A 25,866-nucleotide genomic window follows, 5' to 3' on the forward strand; every position below is an offset into this window, starting at 1 on the left:
ACACTACACCTCAAACATGCACCTTATTTTCTTATTGTTTAATTAAAATAACTACAGTATACAGTAAGTACTGGTACTCTGATACACTACCTCCTATTGCTATCACATTAGCTTTTAGCTGATGAGCACAGCATATAATATAAGAAAATCAACTATAGTGGAACTAATACGCACAGGCACTGATGTTGTCTTTTTTATGGTTAACAAGTTGGATCTACTGTAGTTTACAATAACATGTTTCTGTTACATACGGACAGGGCCATCAACAGGGGGGTCTGCCGGGGTTGATGTCCCGGGGCCCATTATATAATTTTTTTTTAAAAAGTGGCGATTCCCGGCGCGCTTTCGCAGGGCAAGCAGGGTGTCCAGCTTGCTGAAGGGAAACAAAAGAAAACAGCGCACAACGCCAAATAGTGAAGCAAATTCAACAATATATTATAGAATTAAAAAGGGGGTAATATATCTGCGTACATAAAAAAGGTTGGTAAAAGGCATGTAGTGTGTATCACACTGTTTACCACTCGGCTGTTAGCTGTAGATTCAGGTGCTTGCTTCCCTCTGCTGCTGCAGCTCAGTTGATTCTGGGGCAGGACGTCAGTCTTTTCACTCCCAAGGGGATTTCCCTTCATGCAGCCAGGTTCAGCAGCTGGTACTGGGGCTCGGTGAAATCGCTCCTGCTTCCTAGCCGATATGAAGCTGCTCCTGTACCTTGGCAGGTGTATCCTCTGCAGAGAGGTTAAAACGCAGCTTGCTGCTGTCTTCACAGCAGTGGTGGATTCAATAGGGAAGTTTGAACAGTCTTACAGAGTCTCTCACAAGTGTCCAAAACAGCACACAGGATGAAATAAAAACAGGACAGGCCAACACATAGACAAAGGCCAATGTAAGCAGATATAAGGCAATAGAATGTTACATCCAACACGGTTATGTGGCACTTATTATTTAATGTTTAACTATCTCACTGTGGGAGTTGTGGTTTAATTTTTTATACATTTTTTTATCACTAAATTGATGGTATAGTCACTGCACTGTATATATTTATACATTTAAACTTTATAGGTAGTTAGGTAGTAGCGCACAGTTTTGTTTTTTGTGTTTACTGTCCAGCTTGCTGCCTGTGGGCCCACTCCCCCCGCTCCCAACGAGGTCCCGGCGCGCATGCGCAGGGCAAGCAGGGGGTCCGCAGTGCTGCCTGTCGGCCCACTCCCCCCCCCTGCTCCCAACGTGGAATTGAGGGGAAGTGCTGTTGCGAGCCCGCGCATGCCAATTCAGCTTCCCCCACATGCTCCAACCCATATTTTCCTCCTGCCCCGGGTAGCAACCGCGGAATTAGTCTGCCAGTCTTGCCCCCCAAGTGCCCCCCGAGCCTCCCTCCCGCCCCGGGCAACAGCCGCGGGGATATTGGGGGCAGCGGGGAAGCATCTGGTGGGCAAGGAAGCAAGACGTAGCACCCACCCAGTCACTCACCCACCCAACCAGTCACTCACCCCCCCAACCAGTCACTCAGTCACCCACTCAGTCACCAATTCAGCCACCCAGTCACTGTCACCCACCCAGTCACAGTCACCCACCCAGTTACTGTCACCCACCCCCCTAGTCACCCCACTCAGTCACCCACCCAGTCACTCACCCAACCACCAAGTCACTCAGTCACCCACCCAGTCACTCACCCACCCACCAAGTCACTCAGTCACTCACCCTTCCACCAAGTCAGTCACCCACCCAGTCACTCGCCCACCCACCTAGTCACCCACCCAGTCATAGTCACCCACCCAGGCAGGCTGGCCTGTGTTTTGTTCAAAATATAAAAATAAACAGATTGCATTGTAATATTTTTTTCCGTATTACAATAAAAAAATAGTTACGTAAAAGTTGCGTGCTAAAAAATATTTTTTCGTGGTAGGTGCGCTATGGGTTCAGGGAGCGGGGGGGGGGGGGGGGGCTGCTCCTTTCATTTTTCCTGCCCCCATGATTTCTGTTGGTGGCCCTGCATTCGGATCTTTCTCCCAGGGCTGAACCTATCTGTGGCATAACACCCTCAGGAAGCTTCTGCAGAGAGTATGTGTGTGTGGGAGTGAGGAGGAATGTAAGGTATAGGAGTGGATATGTGACAATAACTCAACTGAGCCTGCATTTACGGTCATTACAAATGCGCTGATGTCATCTATTTCGATTATGCAGCATTAATAATATTTATAGCTTATACGTCACAGGGAGTTTACCTACAAGTTCCCATAACCAGTTTAATAATAGGAAACAAGCTGTGATAGAACCTGTTGCATGGCCTGTGCAGTCTCCACTAACTACAGGGGCTTTTCTCATATATTGCATACCTAACCTCTTACCCAGCAAGCAGTGCATGTGGTGGTGGTGGTGGTGGGTTTAAACCAGGGGGGTGCAATATTTTTCCCCTGCGCCCCCCTGATGGCTTTTCCCCTCTACTCGCACCCCTCCTCGCTTACCTTGATTCAGACGTTCTGCCGTCATAACGTCACGTTGTCATGGCAACGTGCAGTCACATGACCATGACGCTGCGTTGCCATAGCGAGGCGTTACCAGGAGCATCGGAATCAAGGTAAGTAAGGTTTACAGAGGCCTTGCAGCTCCCCCGACATTAATTTAAATGCCTTTGGGAAGCGCGCGGGGCCTCTGTAAACCCAGTGCCCTCCCCCAGCGAATCTCGTGCCTCCCACTTTGCGCACTGCTGCTTTAAACTACAGTATCTGGTCATTCAGGGTAATTTGGAGCAGATCTGCTTTAGTCTTCTCAATGGAAGAGCCTTTGTTAAGAAAATATTTTCCACTGGCATATTTGGCAACTGCTGGGGAGCCAATACTAAGGAAAATGTCCTTTTTACCATGCAAACCCTTCCTTATTCACTGATGCTGGGACATTAATGTCGCTGACAGATTTGTCCAATATTGTGAAATATTTTGTGAGCTGGATGTTTCTTGGTGTTAACTTATCTCACAAGTGAATTTAAAAATCAAAATTCTCCTTTAAAATGTAAAAGTGCAGTTTCACCAACTCGTTTCTCCCACTCCCGTCCCTTTTTTTGTTTATTTTACATGGCTGGCAAGCAGGGGATCCCGGCAGCTGGAACATGCTATTTTCAGCTCCGGGCCCCCCTGGTTTTGAAGATACCACAGAAGGTAGCGCCATTGCCGTCCCCCTCAGGGGAATCAAAATGGAGGATTAAATCACCCGCATCACACGAGCCAATAGGAAGTTGCAACGTTATCATTTGTGGCTTCCAGTTGGCCTGTGTGATGCCAAGGATTTAAATACAAGGTGTTCTGGCACCTTTCCCACTATGGTTTCAATCCACAAAATGGGGCTAACCTTTCCCATTCATATGTCATAACGTCGTGCTAAAGCCTAGCCCCCTTTTTTGGCTCTCCTTCGTATCTTGGAAACCAGGTGTTGAAAATAAACACATTTCAGCTGCGGGGAACCTCTGCTTCCCGTCCATTAAAACAAGAAAGAAGGAGGGGTTGGGAAGGCCCAGAGGGAAACTGCTCCTTTAAGTCTATAGAGGAAGCAGTCTGTATGTAATTTGCTTCTTTATGCTTCGTATAGTTAGTCTTTCTATCCTGCAGTGTTTCCCAGATGCCTGGTGGTATATTTATGGTTTGAATAAGTATATAAATACATGCTGTGTGCCATCTACTGATTTGGCTAATGCTGTTCAATGGTTTCCGTGCTAATGCTGAAGATACATTTCTTGTGTTGCTGTGAATTTGGAAATGTTTTATGTTTCCGAAGCGTCACTTCTTTGTTGAAATAGTATTCGATTTGTAGGGAGGATGCCTGACTCAAACAACCCTGTTTTTTGGGGCCTGTCCATGAAACTGCATTAATTTCATTTCGCATGGATTTGCATCTCGCTCATACTCATTAAACAGACATTACATGTCCCGACATGGGCAATTTTTTTTGGACATGATTTGTTTCTGGTGGTGCAATCCTGATTTATGAGAGATCCCCTCATAATTCACTGAGAAATAGTTTTCCTGTTTTTACCTACCAAATTCCTGTGAAAAACTTATGTGTTGCCACCATGTTTACATTTCTCCTCCTGTGCCTGCAGCAAAAACCTTCACTGAGGCGAGCGGATGCATGTCAAATGTATGAATGTAGATTAACCAGTTTACTATTTTTGAAGCAGCTGAACGGGAAGAAAGTTGAATGAATGTTTAGAAACCTTTCCATTGAGTTTCATACACAGATATCCTGGAAGGAGATGCGGGTGAGCATCGCTTTAATGCTGCAGGTATGTAAAATATGAACATTGTGTGAAGTGGCACTAGGAATAATAAAATGGTATCCTCTAAATCACTGGTGGGCAACAGTAGGACTTCCCCTGATTCCCCCAACCTCCTTTCTCCCTCCCCTGGTCCCTTCCAACTTTCATCTACAGGTAGAGCGGGGAATGCCGGAGAGTGAGAGAGGTGAGGGGGATGGAGCGTGGAGGGGAGAGTGGGGGGGGGGGGGGGAAGAGAAACAGGGAGGGAGAGATGAGCACAGAGGGAGAGAGATATTAGCATGGAGAGAGATTAACAGGGAGAAAGAGAAAATGGTACAGGGAGAAAGAGGGTGATCGGCACAAAGAGAGATGTTATACAGAGGGTTTATATGAGGAAAAAGGAGTAATAGGGAGGGGTTATATGATAGATTACGTGCGGCCCTTTTAGGGGCTGAAGGACTGCCCCAGCGGCCCTTTAATGGGCTGAAGGATTGCCCCAGTGGCCCTTTAATGGGCTGAGGATTGCCCCAGCGGCCCTTTAATGGGCTGAAGGACTGCCCCAGTGGCCCTTTAATGGGCTGAAGGATTGCCCCAGCGGCCCTTGATATATATCATGTTGCCCAGCACTGCTCTAAACTGATCATGAAGATATAATGGAGCCATTGTTACTTATTTGTTGCCAAAATAACTTTAAGTAATGTAATTTAGAATGCAAATAAGTACATTTTGCAAAACTACTTATTCATATGTTATTCCCTCAATTTAGATCTTGAAAAGAGCATATTTGTTATTAGTGTATGATTAGACAGTGACGTGTAGGTTGCTGCAATATAGTTTACCAAATGGGACCTAATACCAGCCGGCTCAGAACACAGGCATGTTAACAATAACCATTACAGTACATTACATTAACACGTGGGGCTGAACAAACGTTTCTATTTTTAAATGGCAGGAGTATAGTATGTAATAGTGTTCAGGTATATGTACAATATATAATAGTAATAACACACATAAAAACAGCTTACTGTTTATAATATAAGGGCCGATATAATATAAGAGCACTAAAATATTATTTGAAGTTTTTATTGTGCATTAAAATGTTACTTTTAAAAAGTAGTACAGACCTTTATTACAGGGACCCTTGTGAAGAGCAGAGCAGCACATATCAGAGGATTTGTATTGTGTTTGTTCCTTGCAGTTTCACTGCTGTTTATACCAGGTCTTTCTGTGTATTTCCCTCACATGCAGCACAGTGCTCTGACAGATTTATTACAGTTCCCACTAGGCTTGTTTGTGGATTTAGCTCATGTGCAGTCTATTGCTTAGCTTAGAGAGGATATTCTCTTTATCTTAAATTATCACTGTGCTATCTGACTTGAGGTTGACAAAGATATTTTTGTTCTATCCCGAGACTTATGTTCGGTTTATACATTTTTGACACTAAGGTGCATCTGGTATAGTTTTGCTCTTTTTATCATTACACGTTGGTCATTTAAGAGGAGTGTCTGGGTGGAGGTATACTACTTAGGGAAGTACCACAGACTGTACTAGTCTGTGGGAACGGGCCTGAAGAAGGGGAGCAGTAGTCCCCGAAACATTGCCCACCCCCCACATTTTATTACCTTGACCTGACCGTTTGTTATACGTTGTCCTTTTTCCCTTTTTCCTTGGTTTTGTATGCATTTCCTCCACCCCCCTCCCCCTTTTTTTACCCATTGTTTACTGATTAGTTCAATGCTAAATTCCTACCTAGCCCCATTAGGGTTGGCTTTTTTGATCTGTATTACTCTCGAATATACCATTTTGATTCAGATATTGATGCTTGTGTCTGTTTTTTCATACTGAGTGCTGGGAACCATTATATAGATTTATTGGTTATTGCTTTGAGGGGATTAGGGGTACCTCTCTGTTCCCGTGCACCACAACATTTACTTTCATATTGTTTCACATTATTGTGGTGGAGTGCTGCCTTCCTCACATACTTTTTGTACCTTTATTACATGTATATCATGTGACATCATACATATAACACACATATGCCCGGATACATCTGCATTTTTATCATGCAATACATCAATGATCATCAAAAATAAAGTACTTTTTATCAGATCTGTTAGAAGAATGGGTTCCCACATAAAAGTGGCCTAATAACGCATTTTTAGGTAAAAATAGCCATATACTGTATTAAGTTCTGATATTTATCAGTATTGGATGAACGCCAGAAATCCCGCAAATAATTTATTACCTAAATTATATAGAAATATATATATATAGGTATATAGTAATATATCAATATTAATAGGCCAGATACGCTAAACCAACCTGAAATAGATTATAAAAGTGATTAAAATACAGTACAGTAACCAGACGCACAGTAGAGAAACGAATGAATGAGTTTCCAGATGCACAGTAGAGAAACAAATTAATGAGGCAATGACCATAGAGAAATTAACCGCATTCATGAAATAGTCGACAGATAAGTTTCATAGAACATGGGAACCAATGATCGAACGCTAAAATAAACAGAAGAAAAACATTTTGATTGATGCTGGGCTGGGAGCGGACGGGACGAGGGACTCTACCCACCCCCCGCCTTACCCTCCTTTCCTTCCCATGGTTGTCTTATTGTAATATAATTTAGTTTTATGTTATTGTCTGCCCCCCTGTCTAAAATGGAATAGGTAGCAATAGTATAGCCCAGTTGCTTGGATCAACCAAGTAGATCACTACGACCACACCTATGTATCAACTGATTAGTGGAAATATGGAATGATGAATGTAGATGTGAAGAGTTGCTTCTGTACAACTGTATCTGATGCCTGCTGTAAGGTTCTCATTTAACATATGCTGGAAACTCAATACAAATTATTTGAAACAAAAAAAATACAGTACAGCACATATTAACCTCTTGGTAGCCCACAGGTCAACTAGTCATGGGTTTTCATGACTAGCTTACAGAGAGGAATTACTATCAATATAAGTTTACACTACCTACCCCCCATTGGCCACCTTAGTGTCTAGTAAAATATTGCACTGCTTTACTTCAAAGGTAACAAAGAGATTAAACCCTTGCCACCCTTCTGGGAGGCCTAGCCTTCCCAGGCCAACTACCCCCATCATCCACTCCCCCTACATCCCCCACCCCTCTAGACTAATGGTCAATAGCCACATTGGCAATCAAGGCCCTCTCAATGGGGGGCGTTGATTGCCAATGTGGCTATCTATGCTAAACTATAATAATTTTTTTTAAATAACACTGAAAGACATTACTTAGCCCCCCTTCATTACCTTAGCGGCTATCCACTAAGGTTATGAAGGGGTTAAGCACTCCTGCCACCGACCTGTCCCTTGGAGGCCAAACAACCCACCCCAGAGCAATTAGCCCCATTAGCCCCTTCCCCACAGTAATGGGCAATAGTCCTATCAGACAAATGTGCCTAATAGGACTTTTGCCCATTGAAAATCATGAAAATAGACATTACAATAAATCATAAATACTAAGCCATAAATGCGGGGTAATTAAGGCATTATTAATGGTGACGTTAATTTCCATATCACGATTTTGCCCGAATATCGCAGCTGGTAAATTATTTCCACAATGTTAATGAATACTAACTTTAACATTGCGGTAATAATGCCCGTACATTTCTATAGACAATCTAGTTTGTATCTGGGCCAAAGTTTGTTTGAAATTAATTTTGACCATTGCCTCATGTTGAATACCCTGATTGAAATAAAGAGAATTGTGTATTTTCTTATTTACTGTATAACTAGTGTAGTGAATATAAATGTAGTGTATTATTTATAATAGCCATATTGTGGAAATAATTGGAAATCCTGGAGAAACAATTCTTCTGGCTGATAGACAAAGCAGCCAGTCATACACCCTCTCAATATCTTCACTCAATCCGGAAAATATTTTGAAATAGGCCAGAACTGTCAATGTATCAAAATGTTTTGTATTAACTGTGCTCTGTTGAATCTGAAATGCAATGGCATTTCATTATTATACCTATCCATTTACTTCATACACTAGTTATTTCCTTGCCCGTCACCTATTTTCCATCTTCAAAGTACAATCCCTTCAAGTACCAAAGTGAACTAATTTCACCGATTTTCAAATGTTTGATGTCTCATCTGGGTGATATACTGTATTTGGGGAAAAAACTGAAACAAACACCAATAAGTATTTTAATTTTTTCTTAGAGTAGGAGTTTGATTTTATTTGGCAACCCGAGGCCCCTGGAGCTGGAAATATCTCGGTTCAGCTGCAGAGGACAAACCAGTTAAAAATCTTTCAAACAAAAAATCAATAGTGAATTTGGGCAGGAGTATGCCTTAAAATAAAGCCAAAGAACATCAAGTTTATGTTGTATTGCATAGTAATTTGGTGTATGTGCTGACAGATGTCACACGCACATATTTTGTAAATATTTACTTCTCATTGTAAAAGGGTTATTAGGGAAACTGAGAAGTTCCAACAGGTCACATGCGAGCCTATGAGAGATGTTTCGTTCTGCATTTCTGCCTCCTACCAAAATTAAGAAGAGCATACTGTACACGTATGACAAGATATTTACAGACTATACACAGACGTTATAAATACGTGTCACTCTGCAGTTTGGCTGTTATATAAAAGCCTTTCAATTACAGATATACCAGGCTGATATGTGTCACCTTTAGAATTAAGTTTGTCTTTGCTTAGCAAACCAGAAAGACAGAGGAGGTGTCTCTCAGGAAAGGGGACACTATCTTGTTTCTATCAAAAAGGATCATTTACCACCTTTAAATCACATTTACAGGTACTCTGCTGAATGTTGAACTGTTGGAATTTGTCATCGAGAGAACCTACATATAACAACAAAACCACAGTAAGTTTATTTGAAATATAGTGATATTATTGAACCCGTTAGTGATCTTTGGGTAGGGTTATTTGAGAATTTGTAACATGGGAATATGATCCTTTACCAACAGGAAATAATTTAGATTCGGTTATATGCACTAGTGTTTATAATATTTTAACACACTGATGTTGCATTGCAAGTGGACCAGAATGTAACAAATATTTGGAAGTACTTCAAAATATGTGGCCAGACTGTATATTGTATCCTGTCCAAATTAGACAAAGGGATTTTTTGATCTATTTGAGCTTCTGTAGTGTCTGCAAGTGTCGTCACCAGGACCGCACAGCGTTACACCTCGTTTTGAGGTTCCTGCGGCAGCTATGTTGACGTGAGTGTCTGGAGGGGAGACAGGTCGGTCTGCAATTTGGGACGCCAATGGACAAGAACCAGGTCTCGTTTTACTATTGAGTGTATTCTTCTATATGCAAGAACATTTTTCCATTTGGCCACACCGTGGTTGATTTCTTAACATCCAGGTCCACAAAAATACCTGTTTGTCTAATTTGGACAGGATACAATATACAGTCTGGCCACCTACTTTGAAGTCCTTCCAGATATTTGACTGGTATATGTTTAGAATGATAAAAACAATTAATAGCAAATGAAAATATCACTTGTGAGCACATTCACGTCTCGGACAGATCTGCAACCCTGCTTTTCTCTATTATCTCAGCATACAGTGCTTCCACTGCAGGGATTCTGGGAAACTACATGCAAATGAGCACACATTGTCCTGTAACCTTTTATTTTATGTCCATTTTAACATTTACCCCTAAAAGCATATGCCTGCCATATTACACAGGTTCTCAGCATAGCCTCGGTTAAAGAAATAATTGCCAGTAAAACCTACTCACAGACGGCTGTTTTAACCTTTTGGATCTCTTCAGTGTGAGGCTGGTCATATAGGCTTTGCAATGTAAAGTTTCTTGCAAAATGGATGCGAAGTTAAGAGTGACACACTGTGCTCATTTGCATGTCATTACACAGAAGAGGAGATCCAGGATAGAGCTATGTTACGAATACCAAGAGTATGGAGAATGTGAAGGAGAAGAGGATGGTCCACAGTATCAAATGCTGCAGTGAGGTCGAGTAATATGAGCAGAGTGTAATGACCTTTGTCTTTGGCAGCATGGAGGTCATTTGTTTTTTTTGCCAGGGCTGCTTCAGTGGAGTGAGCAGTGCGAAAGCCAGATTGTAGAGGTTCTAGGAGAGGTATAGGTGGTGAGAAAATGGAGCAAGCGAGAGAATACAAGACATTCAAGGAGTTTAGAGGCAAAAGGCAGGAGAGAGAAAGGACAATAGAGAGACAGATAGGATCAAGCTTGCTGTTTTGAGTAATGGTGTAATTGTTGCATGTTTGAAGGAGGAGGGAAAGGTACCAGAGTAGAGGGAGACGTTAAAAATGTGTGTGAACATAGGGATTATAGTAGGAGCAAAAGACCAAGCACTCCTTCTCAATCCTAGCATAGGCCGCCTCCTGATTTATAAACTTGAGGCTCAGGTACACGATGGGGTACAGTATTTGACCCCATCAGTACCCACCTGACTCAGCACTGTGGCGATGCCAAAGTTAGAGGCATGGGTCTGAATCAAGAACCGCTTATCGTAGTCGAGAGTGGCCAAGACCGGAGCGCTTGCCAGGGCAGCCTTGAAAGCGGAGAAGACACTCTCGCACTCCAGTGGCCAGGCTACCATGTGAGGGAACCACTTTTTGGTCAGGTCCGTTAAGTTTGGCCAAGGCATTGTAGTGGGGTACAAACTTGTGGTAATACCCGGCAGTCCCCAGAAATGCTAGTACCTGTTTCTGGGTCTTAGGAACTGGACACCAGACAATGGCTTCCACCTAGGAGGGCTCGGACTTAATATTACATGCAAATGAGCACATACCCTGTGCCTGAGGTATACAGCCTCCACTATCCTGATCTTGACACTTATTGGCCAGCTTTAGCGGAAACCAAGCCTCCTGGATGCGGGATAGGACCGCTGCTACATTGCTAAAGTGGTCGGATGTACTGTAGAACACGCACCTGCTGCCCCGGGTTGAACTCTCTACTATGAGCATTTATATTATACCAGTGCTCCTGTCTGGTCTGAGCTTCCTTGAGGTTAACCTGCGCTGACCCCATCAGATCAGCCAACCTATCCCTGAGCTCCACCAAATACTGGAGCACAGTCGCATCCATTGTGGGGGTCTCATCCCTCCCGGAATAGATTGAGAGGTCCACAGACCCGCTGCCCATATGGAAGCTCGAAGGGTGAGAAGCCAGTAGACTACTGCATCACCTCCCTGCATGCGTACAGTAGGTGCTGCAGGTGCGCTGCCCAGTCTCCCCCTTCAGCCTCCACAAATGCCTGCAGCATGTGTGTCCCAGTGTGCCATTGAACCGCTCACACCATCCATTGGTTTGGGGATGGTAGGGGGCTGTGTGGAGAGGGTCACCCCGAACACAGCCCAGAAACTTTGGAGCAGCTCACTAATGAACTGTGCTCCCTTGTCAGTCAGGATCTCACTAGAGAAACCTACCCTGCTAAAAAATAATGATCAGCACTTCGGCCACCTTCCAGGTATCAAGTCCAGAATGACTTAGTTGAGGCTGGGGAGGAGTTTTTATACCCCTGTCCCAATCAGGGAGATGCCAGCTAGTCTGGGTAAAAACAATTGTCCTGGTCTCTGCACACAGCACTAGACAAAATGTTGCAACGTTGTCCCCTGAGCTGATCCTGTGGCCATATTGTGTTCTTGTATTAAAGTATTCTTGCCAGGTTCACAAAAGTAGTTATATCTTTGGAACCAAGGGGCCCCTGGAGGTTTGGGGACAGCAGTTCAGCTCCAAGGGATCCCCATTTAGGGTCATATAAACCCCCTTCCCGTGCCCCAAATATTTGAGTTATTTCAACTTCTCTGATAATTTTTAATGTCCTTTCCAATAACCTAACAAAGAGTCTTAATTCATTTTCAGGTAACTACAATTTTAACATCTTAGGAAACAACATCTTCCAAAATAAGCAAAAGAGAGAGCATAACGTGATTTTTAAATAACACAAGGTACTGTATGTAAAATGTATCATTCATTACCCAAAGGTTTATTTCAAATGTTTAGTACATATCAATAACTAATGCTTGTAACAATTTTCGTCGCTGTAGAATTGTAAGATATATATTGCATCACTTATTGCTGGTAATAATGCATTTAAGGCTTGTAGAGCTTTATTTACTGAGCTATAAGGTACCTTATTGCCCATTCAAGTGCATGTGAGTACTCTTGAAATTGGCACAGATTGTATATTGTGAAACTAAAGATACCGATGTGCCTTGGTAGATTAGGTTTTATTTCCATATGGTCATATATTTTCTGTATGGCAGTTTATTTTACAATTGTTTTCACAATATTTGTTTAAAGCAGCAGTCCAAGCTGCGTTTTTTTTAACATTTTTTAATTGATTTTTCCCTTTAATATGTGCATCAATACAATCCACACAATGATAAGGAATTAGCTAAGTTACCGATCGATCCATTCCCCGGTGATCGATTGGTGAAGTTTCGACTTGGGGGTTCATTAAATATCTGCAGAGGAGTATTCTGAAGTCTGTGGAATGCATTTGCATGTTAATATGAGAAAGTGCTGTGGGGAAGATCATGTGATCAAGCAGTCACTAGATGCAATTGAGCTCTGCACTGCTAGAGAGAGGGCAGGGCTCAAAAAGGGGTGTGCAAGAGCCTGTTACAGAAGAGGAAGGGGACATGACTTTGTAAATGTTTGCTATCGACACAAAAAATGCTTGTTGCATTATAATACATTAAAAATGTAATTCGCAGTTGTTTAAAAAAAATAAATGGTATAAGTATTTTCTCATAGTACAGAACTGATTTATTTAAAAAAAAAAACACACACACATGTAGGATATTGCTTGGTCTGCAGCTTTAAAACAAACAATTTTCCTAACTTTCCTAAGAAAGAAATAGAACAATTAATAAAGTGACGGCATGAATTGGTATTGGATTTTCATCAGCAGTGGTTATCCTGTTAAAAACAAAATAGTCATATGATCAATATATAAAAGGATAAACTACATATGAAAGTTTTTCTGAACACATACAGTATACTGGGAAATTGTAGGAGTCCTGTAATATAACTATGGGTCACTTTTCTCTAACTTGCAATAAACCATCTCAGAGAAGAGTTTGTGTAAGAACTATGTATTCTGTGTGTAATACAGAATTGAATCTATGCGACAGATTTCTGCTATCACATCTATTGCCAACTTTGTATTCCTGACATTTTCTGCTGATTCTCTGTAAAGAAAGTGAGAAGCCATGATGTGGGATTCTGCAAAATAAGTAGGAGAGGCCCAAGCAGAGCCAATGTGCCTTTTAAAGATAAGCACTTGGAGATACATTCGTGGTCCAGTGATTAACCCCTACTCATCTGAGTTGATATGTTAATGGAACAGATAAATAATGGAGGTTAATTCCATGGTCAACAACGACATCTAGAGGACTTTGTTTGCTTTCTGAGATAGTGAGAAATATTGTCGATATTGGACAATGAATTTTGTCCTGATTGGCTGGGCCTGTTCTCGGGGCGTAAGTGTGGTGTTTTTAGGGACAGTATAATTACTATAGCTCAGTCCGTGTGGGTTAGGTTCAAAGTGCTTTGAAGATCTTGTCTAGTTCACACAATGGACCAGACAAGGACACCTGTATTATGTGCTGAGCTTATAAAAGTGAAGTTACTTGAAGAAAATCTTTGTGTTGGAATTATACTTCTTTCAGTTAGTTATATTTGGTCCAATAGAGGTCTTTGTAGTTCTATGTCCTGATGTCACTCACACTCTGCAGCTTCAGTAAAGGGCAAAACAACAGATGCTGTATAGTGGAAACTAGCCTGAGCCTTGTGGGTAATCTAGAAATCTGCAATAATTGTTGTCCTTGTGTGTACTTATAACAGCCAAATATGACTGTGAAGCTTAAATACATTTGGCCAATTTTAACTTGTCCATTTTTTTTGTAGCTGAGTACGATGTCCATGCAATTATTTCCCCTTCTTCTATGTCTAACGTATCTGGCCTCACACAAGGCAGGTAAGTGGACATTGTTATCTTGTTAACACAGTTGTGCTCTGATTCTTACAGAGTGAATTATTTCCTACGGCATTTAAAGGTTTATCTCTTAAACACAGTATAGCAATGTTTATAACCCTGCTTTCTGTTTGGAAATCTTATTTTGAAATCCTATAGAAAGCTTTTCATCTTTAGGCACTATTTCCTGTAAGAGGAAACAGCAGTATTTTTCCAATGAAATATAAGAATACTACCAAAGAATAAAAAGAAAAAAAAAGACTTTCTAATTCCAACACAATGCATGTGTTGTTTAAAACTATAGATGTGCAAACTTGACACCCATTATTTCAGACATTGCTAAATTTGTATCAGTTTGCAAGCAGTTGGCCAAGTAAAAGTCTTCCCAGCTGGAAATATGAATTTTGCTCAAACCCATATTTCAGTGTAGATTATTCCCTGGTGAAGTTAGAGATGACAGTGTTCTGCGGCAAAGTTCGATCAACAATGTTGATTTATCAATTATTTTTCCAAAATAAACTGAACCAGGTTGATTTCAGCTCCAGGGACCCCTTACTTCCCAAGATACATACATACATACATACCAATATGGCGGTTTTAGGTTCCGCATCCCAGGGTCCATATTAAACTCAAACAGTATCAGCTTGCAGCTTCCTATAGGCCCACAGGACCTGGGCCCTTTAAATAGCAGCGAGATTCCGGCAACACCTTCAGATGTAAGTATCTCAGGGAGCAGGGGTCCCCAGAGCTGGAAGTGATGAGGTCAAGTTCCGGAGCCCCCTGCTTCCCACCAAGGGGCAGAGGGGAGAACCATTTGTTTTTTAAAGGCATTAATGCTTTAAGGTAACTAACCTATTTTGCATCTTGTGAAAAGTAAACATGTGTTGCTTGTCTTTAGGAACAATAGATTCTTCTACTTATTTTTATCTGCTTGATCAATGATGGCTTGGATGACCGATAAACAGTGTCATCACCAATATACATTAAATAAAGATTGCCAAAAAAACATAAAAGCATTCGCTTACCATGGATATATTCAGTTAAAAAAATTATTTAAAAATACTTACACTTCTCTGATTTTTTTTTTTAAAGGGTCTGAATCGACTACTTTTATATTTTAAAAATGCCACTGTTCTTAGTTGACTTTCATCCTGGGCAGGACTAGAACTTCAAACCACCAGTCTGCACTGCATAACATTTTTTAAGGTGATCAGCGGTCCTCCGGTTTCAGAAGATGCCTCGGTTTCTGAGATATAACTAATTTTGTGCACCGGGGTCTGTCTCGCACTGGGTACTTAGTAGATTAGGTTGTAAAAAGACATGTGTCCATCAAGTTCAATCTGTGCTAAATTTAGACGACAGATACTTTATCCTATATCCGTACTTACAGTATTAGGATACAGAAGAAGGCAAACAAAAAAACCAAATTAATTCCTTCCTGACTCCAAGAATTGGCAAACAGATTACTCCCTGGTTCAACATCCTTCCCATGTTTACTTATTTTGCATATACCTGTATACCTTTCCTTTATAAAAATATGCCCAACCATTTTTTTTAACAAATCTTTTGTATCTACCGAATATATTTGTATATACTATAGTTATTATATTCCCTCTCAGACGCCTCTTTTCTACTGTCAATAAGTCTAATTTAGCTAGCCTCTCCTTATAAGTTAGATTGTCCATGCCCTTTATTAATTTGGTGGCTCTTCTCTGCACTCTCTCTAGTTCCATAATGTAGTTTCTAAGGAGTGGTACCCAAAATTGTACTCCATATTAAAGGTGTGGTCTTACTAATGCTTTATAAAGGGGCATAATTATGTTTACTTCCCTTCCATCCATTGCCCGTTTGCCTTTGCAGATACTGCATGATTTTGGGCACTATTGCTAAGCCTGCTGTCTAGAAGCTCTCCTAAATCCTTCTCCATTAAGGATTCCCTTAATTTATCCCCATTTAACTTGTAAGTTGCCTGTATATTCTTGTTTCCCAAATACATAAATTTACATTTATCTGTATTAAATTTCATCTGCCATTTACGGTACCTGCCCAAGTTTCCAGTCTCCCCAAGTCCTTCTGGAGAGAAATTACATCATGCTTTGATTCTACTACCTTACACAATTTAGTGTCATGAGCAAAGATGGAGACTGCTCTCTATGCCAACCTCAAGGTCATTAATAAACAAGTTAAAAAGCAGGGGTCTCAGTAACGACCCTTGAGGTACTCCACTCACAAATTTAGCCCAACCTGAAAAAGTTCCATTTATGACAACTATCTGTTGTCTACACTCCAAATAGTTTTCAATGGTGCAAATTTTTTTACTGAGTCCAATTTGCTTTATTTTGTACACTGACCTCTCGTGTGGAATCAAAAGCCTTTGCAAATATCTAAGTAGATCACATCAACTGCATTACACTGGTCTAAATTCCTACTTACCTCTTCAAAGAAACAAATGTGGTTAGTTTGGCGTGATCTATCCTTTATAAATCAATTCTGATTATTACTAATAATTTTGTTTACCACTAGGTATATTATGAATTATGAATATTATGCCGTATTAAATCTTCAAGTAGCTCCCCCACTATTGATGTTAGGCTTACAGGACTGTAATTCCCCGGTTGTGATCTAGCTCAGTTTTTAAATATAGGCACCACATCTGCTTTATGCCAATCTTGTGGTACTGAGCCTGTGGAAATGGAGTCCTTGAATATTAAATGTAATGGTTTGGCTATTACTGAACTTAACTCCTTGAGAACTCTTGGATGTATGCCATCGGGGCCAGGTGCCTTATTTACTTGAATTTTTTCAAGCCACCAATGAACTTCTTCCTCAGTTAACAAATTGTTTGTTAACATAGAGTTTGTGGCTTCCTCCTGCGGCATTACTATTGATATTGATTCTTCCCTGGTAAACACAGAGACAAATAATTTGTTTAATACCTCTGCTTTTTCGTTCTCTCCAATAATCTGCCTACTCATCTCACACTGAAAGGGTCCTATTTTTCTTTTCTCATTTTTTTGTTATTAAGGTACTCAAAGAAATTTTTAGGCTTGATCTTACTTTCTATTGCAATCCTTTTTTCATTATCCATTTTGCTAATTTGATTGCCCTTTTGCAATTTTTGTTACATTGCTTATAATTCTGATACGATGTCTCCGTCTCTTCTGACTTCAAGAATCTAAATGCCTTCCTCTTCTTGTCCATTTCCTCCCCTACCTGTTTATTTAGCCACATTGGTTTTGACTTATTTCTTTTATATTTATTACCCAAGGGTACTATATATCCAAGGGAATCATTTGTTGTCATTTTCCCAAGTGTGCGTTTCTAACAATGTTTTAAAGACTGCCCATTTATCTTCTACACTTTTCCCCGCAAAAACATCATCTCAATGTATTAATTGTAGATTAGACCTCAAGTAATTAAAATCTGCCGTTCTAAAGTCTTTGTTGAACCCAAGTAATATGGTCTGTGTTAATGTATTTCAAATGAGACCATGTTATGATCACTGTTTCCCAAATGTACATGGAATTGAATATTTGCTATTACGTCTACATTGTTTGATATTACCAAATCCAGTACTGCCCCTCTCCTGGTTGGTTCTCAATAATGTGGGTCATGTAATTGTCCTTAATAAAAAAAAAAAAAAAAGACTGCCCATTTATCTTCTACTTTTTTCCCTGAAAAAACATCATCCCAATGTATGGTTTAGCGGCCAATAGAAAGCTGCAACATCGAGAGATTAACGTTGCAACTTTTCATTGGTGAATTGCTGCCCCTGTAGCCATTTTTATTCGTCTCTTGTTTGTCTAGAGAAAATGTAACAGCTCTACAAGGGCATAAATACACATGTTGAAATAATTTTATTGTACTGTATGTGTAAATACTGTTCCTCTGTAGAACTATGTGAAGATTATGGTGTGGATGATGAGAAAGAATACGTATCCGAAGGCCAGCCAGTGTACATCACCTGCCCCTTGAATTACGCACAAATGAAAAATGACTTCAATGTTACCTGGTATATAAATGGCTCCCAGACACAAGTTAGTGCAGATACACAATCAAGAATTCACCAGAATGAAAATCTTATTAAGTTTCTCCCTGCGAGATTGGATGATACAGAATACTATGCATGTGTTCTCAGGTGAGAATCTTAAAGAAGTGTCGTATATGATAAATTGATCAATGTATTGCAGTTTACTATGTTTGGAAAATCTAGTTTATTGGAGTTTGTACAGAGCTTTTAAACCCTAACAGGTCTCATTGTTGTGTACTTCTAAGGGTAATGGTATTTCAATCAATTAATCACTTAAATTACAAAGTAGATGAAGTTGAAAAAAGAGATATATCCATCGAGTTCAACCTATGTTAAACTCAGTTAAGTTTACAAATCCAGGGTGTCAGCCTTTACAGAGCTTTGAAAACTTCTCTGGTTTATTACTTTTGTTCACTGTGATGATATGGGACGTTGGGAAATGAGAATCTGTTTTCCTTTTTCCCTACCAGTTAGGAATAATGCCATATGTAAGGAATGACAACAGTAAAAATACCTATCAAAATAATCCAATATGCCTTTCATTTGCCTTTGACAGAAGTGCCTGTTTAAACACAGCTGTCGTTTCGCACTTATATGAATTAAATAGAAATAGCCGTGTTAGTCATTCATGGACGCTTACACAGCACATGGCAGATTTGCAGGTATTTTGTAAGACGCTACCCAGCATTTCAAGTTAAAAGTTGTGCGCATCACAATATGTTTTAACCTGTTTAAACTTTTACCTTTCTTCAAATTGCTGATTATTTTCTTTTTGATTACAGAAATTCCACATACTGCATTCGGCAGCTTAAAAAACTAGAGGTGTTTAAGAACGACGAGGGCTTGTGTTACAACAAGGACATAATGTTCTCGCCAGAAGAATTCACCTCACTGAGCAAAACAATAAACTGTCCGTACTTGGATGATTATGTTGATGTTAAAAATGCCAAGATAAAATGGTTTAAGGTAAACCCATTTTGAATTTTGTGGAATCACACAATCATATGTAGCACTTGTACCCCCCTCCCCCCACTCCTCTGGGAGATATTATGACTGCTACAAGGTGTTGTGGTGCTAGCATACCTGTGATGGTCAGGAGAGCTGGGTCGTCTGCGATATTGAGGAGACCAGGACAGGCTTTTGATGATCACTGATGTTCTTTATGGTACTTAGCACCTCCAGCTGTAATGGGCTCCAGGATGCCCAGGGATCAGTCTTCACAACAGCACACTTCTTCCCTCCTGCTCACGGACTGACACTCAGACAGGAGTATTATGAAAGCAAAGGGGTCTTTTTTCAGCATTCACTGTAGATCTTCCTTACAGCCGTGCATAGGGTCATCAGAGGATACCAGGCCTCTGGATGGCGCTTTCTCTCTGAGTCTGGAGCATCAGAACTTAAAGGCCCAGTCAGCCATGAGGACTGCCTGGCCTCGCTCTCTCCCAGCCGGGAGGAGAAGTTCTACCTCTCACTCCTTATAAGGAGGGGAACAGACTGACTAAATTTGGTGCTGCTTCACTGAGGAACCAGAAGTGGCGGGCTCAAGGTCTGTACCTACTGTATACCAGATAGGCTATACACAGGCCATGAGTCACCACCACACTTCTGTCACTCAGAGAGGAGCATGAGGGGGGTCAAAAGCCCACAGAATGGCCTGTCACACCCTAGACTACTAAGTGTAAGGATCCGGTAGTCACGCCGCCCTCAGCGCATTCCCGCCTTACCTCTGTCCACGCTCGGGGGGTCCTTCTCCATGCAGTGCACCGTCCGCCTCATCTTCTGGCTGCACAGCGTGCATACGCACAATATGGTACTTTTACTTATACTGTGGGGGAAGTTCCCACCTCCGGATTGCACTCGCGCAACAACAGCATGCGGTGCGTGCACGTGACGCGTGCACAATGCGCACAAGCTCCGCATCAACAGACTCAATCAGCTGCAAAGCCAGCACCTGTTTCCTGCACCTCTGCCTATCTCCTCTCCTGTTGAGGACATGTCTCCGCTCCGCCTTGCCTCCCATTGGTTCCTCACTTCCTTATATGCTCAGCTGTACCACTGGCACATCGGCTGAGCATAGCTGTTGTTACGTTGCTGTTCTCTTCATCTCTGCCTCCATAGTCTTGCCTTGCTGTACATTGCTTTGTGTACCGTCCCGGCTTTGTTTTTGGACTCCGCACCCCCGTACTTCTGACCCCGGATATCTCTGACAATCCGCACCTCTCCAACCCAGACCTCGGTACTTGGACAATGACGACTTTCCACTCTCCAATCCCGACTATGGCTAATAGTACCTTCAACGATCCGGACCTCTCCAACCCAGACCCTGGCAAGTATAATGACGATCCGTACCTCTACAACCCTGACCCGGCTACCTCGACCAACCTACACTAGACTAGACTGGAATAGACTAGGTCACTAGATGCGACCGTGTGGCTGTGGGTGGCGTTTCTATCCATTCCCACCTCAGTACCGGGGTCCCGCCTTGTTTGTGGTGAGCACAGCGTGACAGTATTCTCAGCCCTACAAACATAGACCTCACTGAGGTGGGACGTGTCTTGACTACGCATGCAAGCACGTTTACAAACTAGCAAAATACCTAGAGCAGAGTGACCGACAGATGGACCTGTTTCAGCAGAATCTTTTGGCCCTCACGGCTCAGGTGCAAACTTCCACTCCATCCGACCCCACCGGTCCTCCACCTACTCCGCTAGTTAATGCTAGGTTTTCTGAACCCCGACTCCTGACTCCTAACCGCTATGCGGGAGATCCCAATGGATGCCGAGGCTTTTTGAACCAATGTTTTATACATTTTGAAATCATGCCTTCTCATTTTCCTTCCCAAAGATCCAAGTGGCATACATCATCTCTTTGCTCACAGACGACGCTCTGGTTTGGGCTTCCCCCATCTGGATATAACGCAGGACATCGGATGATTTGCCAGAGAATTTGAAAGAGTTTTTGACACACCTGGCCGCAAGGTAACCGCTGCCTCTTATCTATTTCATATTTACCAAGGAAATCACCCGGTCATCACATACGCCTTAGAGTTTCGTACCATTGCTGCAAAGACGGGATGGAATAACGAGGCATTGTCATCAGCTTTCTGGCAGGGTCTTTCGGAGTCACTAAAGGACGAACTCGCTGCTCAAGAGCGTCCAACGGGTCTGGAAGAACTCATCACTGTCTGCATCCGCGTAGACCAATGCCTGCAAGAAAGGAGATCTGAATGTTCTCGCCACCGACAACTGCCCTCTAGGTTGCCTGCCTTCCATTTCGCTATGTCAGAACCTTCTTCCTATGAAGCTCCGGAACCCATGCAACTGGGTGGTAATAAGTTGTCCCCGTCCGAGAAGCAACGTCGACGCACTTCCGGACTCTATCTCTACAGGGGACAATCCCGGACACCAAGAGTTTCTTTGTCCCCACAAGGCAGGAAGTCAATTCACAATGAGGTCCAGGGGAATCTCATTGGGAACACTCTCCATTTTTGGGAACACTCTCCATTTCCCCTTTCTCCAAAGAGGTCTTGCCAACGAGAATTCTGATTCCAGTGTCTCTTACGGGTGAGAGTTTTCATACCACACATTGGCTTTTATAGATTCAGGGTCTGGAGGCAACTTTATCGACCAGGGTTTTGCGGAGAGAAACAACATTCCGCTGATCCGCAAGAGAGCCCCGGTAGGATTAGAAGCCATCGACAGTCGACCATTACAACCGGCCTTCATTTCTCTACAGAATATTGCTTTCTTTCTTTTGGCGGGAGAAGATCACAAAGAAGAGATCCACCTGATGTGATTCACACCCCTTCCATCGAAGTGATCCTGAGTCTTCCATGACTCCAACACCATAATCCCTGCATCGACTGGACTAACAAGGTACCTATCAAGTGGAGTACTCATTGTGCCGAGAGCTGTGTGGTTCCTGTTCATAAAATATGTGGATTGGTCACCCCTGGAGAGGACACAATTATCCTACCTGAGATATACGCTGACTTCCGTGCCGTTTTTGACAAAGCACAATCTGAAGTTTTACCGCCCCATCGTCCTTTCGATTGTCTGATCGATCTTTTGCCCGGTTCTGTTCTTTCCAGAGGAAGGTCTTATCCACTCTCACTTCCAGAAACTAAAACCATGAACAATTACATCCATTAAAATCTTAAAAGGGGGTTCATACAGAAATCTTCATCTCCAGCCAGAGCTGGTTTATTTTTTGTCAAAAAAGACAGATCTCTTTGCCCATGCATCGACTATAGAGGTCTCAACAAGATTACCCTCAAGAACCGTTACCCTTTACCACTAATCTCAGAACTTTTCGATCGTCTTCAAGGCTCAACCATCTTCACCAAGTTGGACTTGCGTGGTGCCTACAATTTGATGGGGATTCGCCAGGGTGACGAATGGAAGACGGCCTTCAACACACGAGACGGTCATTATGAGCCTTTTGCTATTGCAACGCTCCTGCTGTTTTCTAAGACTTTGTCAACGAGATCTTCCAAAACCTTCTCAATCAATTTCTTATTGTCTATCTAGACGACATAATGATTTTTTCCAAGTCTATTCCAGAACACAACAGTCATGTCAAACAGGTGCTATTACGCCTTCGCGAGAACCATCTCTTTGCCAAATTAGAGAAATGCCAATTTCATCAAACTTCCACAGCATTCTTGGGGTATATCATCTCCGACTCCGAGTTCTCCATGGATCCGGCTAAACTCAAGGCAGTTATGGACTGGCCATGTCCTACCACTCTTAAGGCCATACAACGTTTTTTGGGCTTCATGAATTATTACCGCAGGTTTATTCAAAACTTTTCTTCCACGGTAGCCCCCATCACAGCCTTGACCAAAAAAGGGGCAGATTCTGATTCCTGGCCACCATCGCCCACTCAAGCCTTCGATCTCCTGAAAAAAGCCTTGGTATCTGCACCCATCCTCATTCATCCAGATCCCAAGTTGCTGTTTACTTTGGAGGTGGATGCATCTGATGTTGGGGCGGAGCCATCTTGTCTCAAAGGAAGTCACCTCAGGCCAGGCTCCACTCCTGCGCCTTTTTTTTGAAAAAAAATTCTTCTGCTGAACAGAATTATGACGCGGGTAACCGGGAACTTCTGGCTATCAAGCTTGCTCTGGAAGAATGGAGGCACCTGTTGGAGGGCACGGAGAGTCCTATCACCATCTTAACGGACCACAAGAATCTGCTCTACATAGAGGGTGCTCGTCGTCTAGGTGCTCGTCAAGCTTGCTGGTCACTTTACCACCCCCCCTGTTTCAATTACATTATATCCTTTATACCAGGTTCCAAAAACCTGAAAGCGGATGCCCTTTCTCGTCAGTTCTTAGCTGAAGATAAGTCAGAGGTTCATATGGAGACAGTTTTTCCTTCTAAGTACATACTCTCCGCTAACACATTTGACGTAACGGACGACATCCTTCAGGATCAATCCCATATTCCAGAGGGTCTCTAGGTTCCACAGGGTCGCCACTTCGTCTCACCATGTTACAGTACCGTAAGAAAGTCTTGGAGTGGAGCCATTCTTGTGGAACGAACCTTCTGGTGGCCCGGCATTCAAGGTGACATTAAGGAATTTGTCAAAGCATGTTCACATGTGCTCACAATAAAACTTCTCGGAGCAAACACCTGGTCTCTTACACCCTCTCCCATTCAGGATCGTCCTTGGAAACATTTGTCTATGGACTTTATTGTAGAGCTGACGGTTTGCAAGGGAATGAACACCATTCCTTCATTATTGATCATTTTTCCAAACAGACACATTTCATCCATTGAAAGGCCTTCCTAATTCATCCAGTCTTTCGGATCTCTTTGTCAAGGAGATCTTTCGTCTACATGGGGTCCGACAAACTATCGTCTCCGACCGGGGTCACAATTTGTCTCCAGATTTTGGCGTTCCTTTTCCAAAAAGATGGGCATTTCCTTACATTTTTCTTCAGAATCTCATCCCCAAACCAATTGTCTGACAGAGAGAACCAATCAAACCTTAGAACAGTACCTTCGTTGTTTTGTCTTGGATACCCAGCAGCGGACAACAGAATTAATTAATCTATTACAAGACTCATGGAAAAAGATCCAGGAGAATCTTAGAACCACAACTACTAGAGAGAAACTCCAGGCAGACCGCCACCGTCGCACAATTCAGGAATTTAGCCCTTGAGATGGTGTGGTTATCATCCAGGAACATACATCTCAAGGTACCCATGCTCAAACTGTCACCTAGATTTCTTGGTCCTTATTCCATAGCGGAAAAGATCAATCTATGGCATATCGCCTACAACTGCCTCCCTCAATGGGTATTCCCTCTGTGTTTCATGTGTCCTTACTTAAGCTTGTCTTCCTGACCTACCGTTTTCCGGACTCTTCATCACCTCCAGCACCTCTCCTCATACAGGGACAAAAGGAATATGAGGTCCAGTCTATTGTGGACTCCAGAATTTCTAGAGTAGCGGTCCAGTACTTTGTATAATGGAAGGGGTTTGGACCAGTAGTGCGTTCCAAGATTCCTCATCACCAACTCCACGCACCCAGACTCCTTCGACGCTTCCATCTGAGGTACCCCCTCAGGCCTTTCTGGAGTCACCTGGAGGTCGCTCCTGAAGGGGGGGGGTACTGTAAGGATTCACGAATCACGTCGCTCACAGCGCGCTCCCGCCTTACCTCCGTCCACGCTCGAGGTGCTTCTCCATGCAGCGCACCGTCCGCCTCATCTTCTGGCTGCACAGCGCGCAACTGCACATCTGGTACTTTTACTTATACTCCGCAGGAAGGTCCTGCCTCCGCTTTGCGCTCATGCACCAATGGCGCACAGCGCACGCAAGTGATGCGTGTGCAATGCGCACAAGCTCTGCGTCAACAGACTCAATCAGCTGCATTGCCAACACCTGTCTCCTGCACCTCTGCCTATCCCCGCTCCCACTGAGGACGCACCTCCGCTCCACCTCTCCTCCCATTGGTCCCTCACTTCCTTATATGCTCAGCTGTGCCACTGGCACATCGGCTGAGAATAGTTATTGTTACGTTGCTGTTCTCCTCATCTCTGCCTCCACAGTCTTGCCTTGCCTTGCTTTACCTTGCTCTGTGTACAGACCCGGCTTTGTTTTTGGACTCTGCACCTCCGCACTTCTGACCCCAGCTATCTTTGACAATACGCACCTCGGCACACTTACAATGACCACTCTCCACTCTCCAATCCCGACTACGGCTAATAGTACCTCCAACGATCCAGACCTCTCCTACCCAGTCCCTGGCAAGTATAACGACGATCCATACCTCTCCAACCCCGACCCGGTTACCTCGACCAACCTACACTCCAGGCGCACCCTCGTGGCTGTGGGTGGTGTTTCTATCCATTCCCACCTCAGTTCTGGGGTCCCGCCTTATTTGTGGTGAGCACAGCATGACACTAAGGCCTTACGTGACAGGGGGAAGAGACAGGCAGAAAATACTAACCAAGTTACACATATATTCCTTTTATTTGAGGTGTAAATGTACCTGTTAATATAATGATGTTACCGTAAATCATCATATTGTACTCTCCAAGTATATACAGTATCTGCTTTAGTTGGATGTTTTATGTGCCACAAGACAACTTTCAGC

At 42.7% G+C, this 25,866-nt stretch overlaps 1 protein-coding gene across 5 annotated transcripts in view; it reads left to right on the forward strand.

The window, feature by feature from the left end:
• Positions 1–1,951: 1,951 nt before the first annotated feature.
• LOC142489500 (interleukin-1 receptor type 1-like) overlaps positions 1,952–25,866 on the forward strand; it is a 61,519-nt gene continuing 37,604 nt past the window's right edge. Inside the window, exons 1-6 of one of the 5 annotated variants that reach the window (XM_075590416.1) lie at positions 1,953–4,273; positions 9,049–9,117; positions 12,111–12,196; positions 14,163–14,232; positions 18,124–18,367; positions 19,042–19,225. In XM_075590416.1, the coding sequence (XP_075446531.1) occupies positions 14,172–14,232; positions 18,124–18,367; positions 19,042–19,225 (489 nt within the window). In that variant the 5' untranslated portion in view covers positions 1,953–4,273; positions 9,049–9,117; positions 12,111–12,196; positions 14,163–14,171. Of the gene's footprint in view, positions 4,274–9,048; positions 9,118–12,110; positions 12,197–14,162; positions 14,233–18,123; positions 18,368–19,041; positions 19,226–25,866 lie in introns of all 5 variants that reach the window. The other 4 variants (XM_075590415.1, XM_075590418.1, XM_075590417.1 and 1 more) reach the window with 4 other exon arrangements.

Source organism: Ascaphus truei, chromosome 3, assembly GCF_040206685.1.
Source record: "Ascaphus truei isolate aAscTru1 chromosome 3, aAscTru1.hap1, whole genome shotgun sequence".
NCBI lineage: Eukaryota > Metazoa > Chordata > Amphibia > Anura > Ascaphidae > Ascaphus > Ascaphus truei.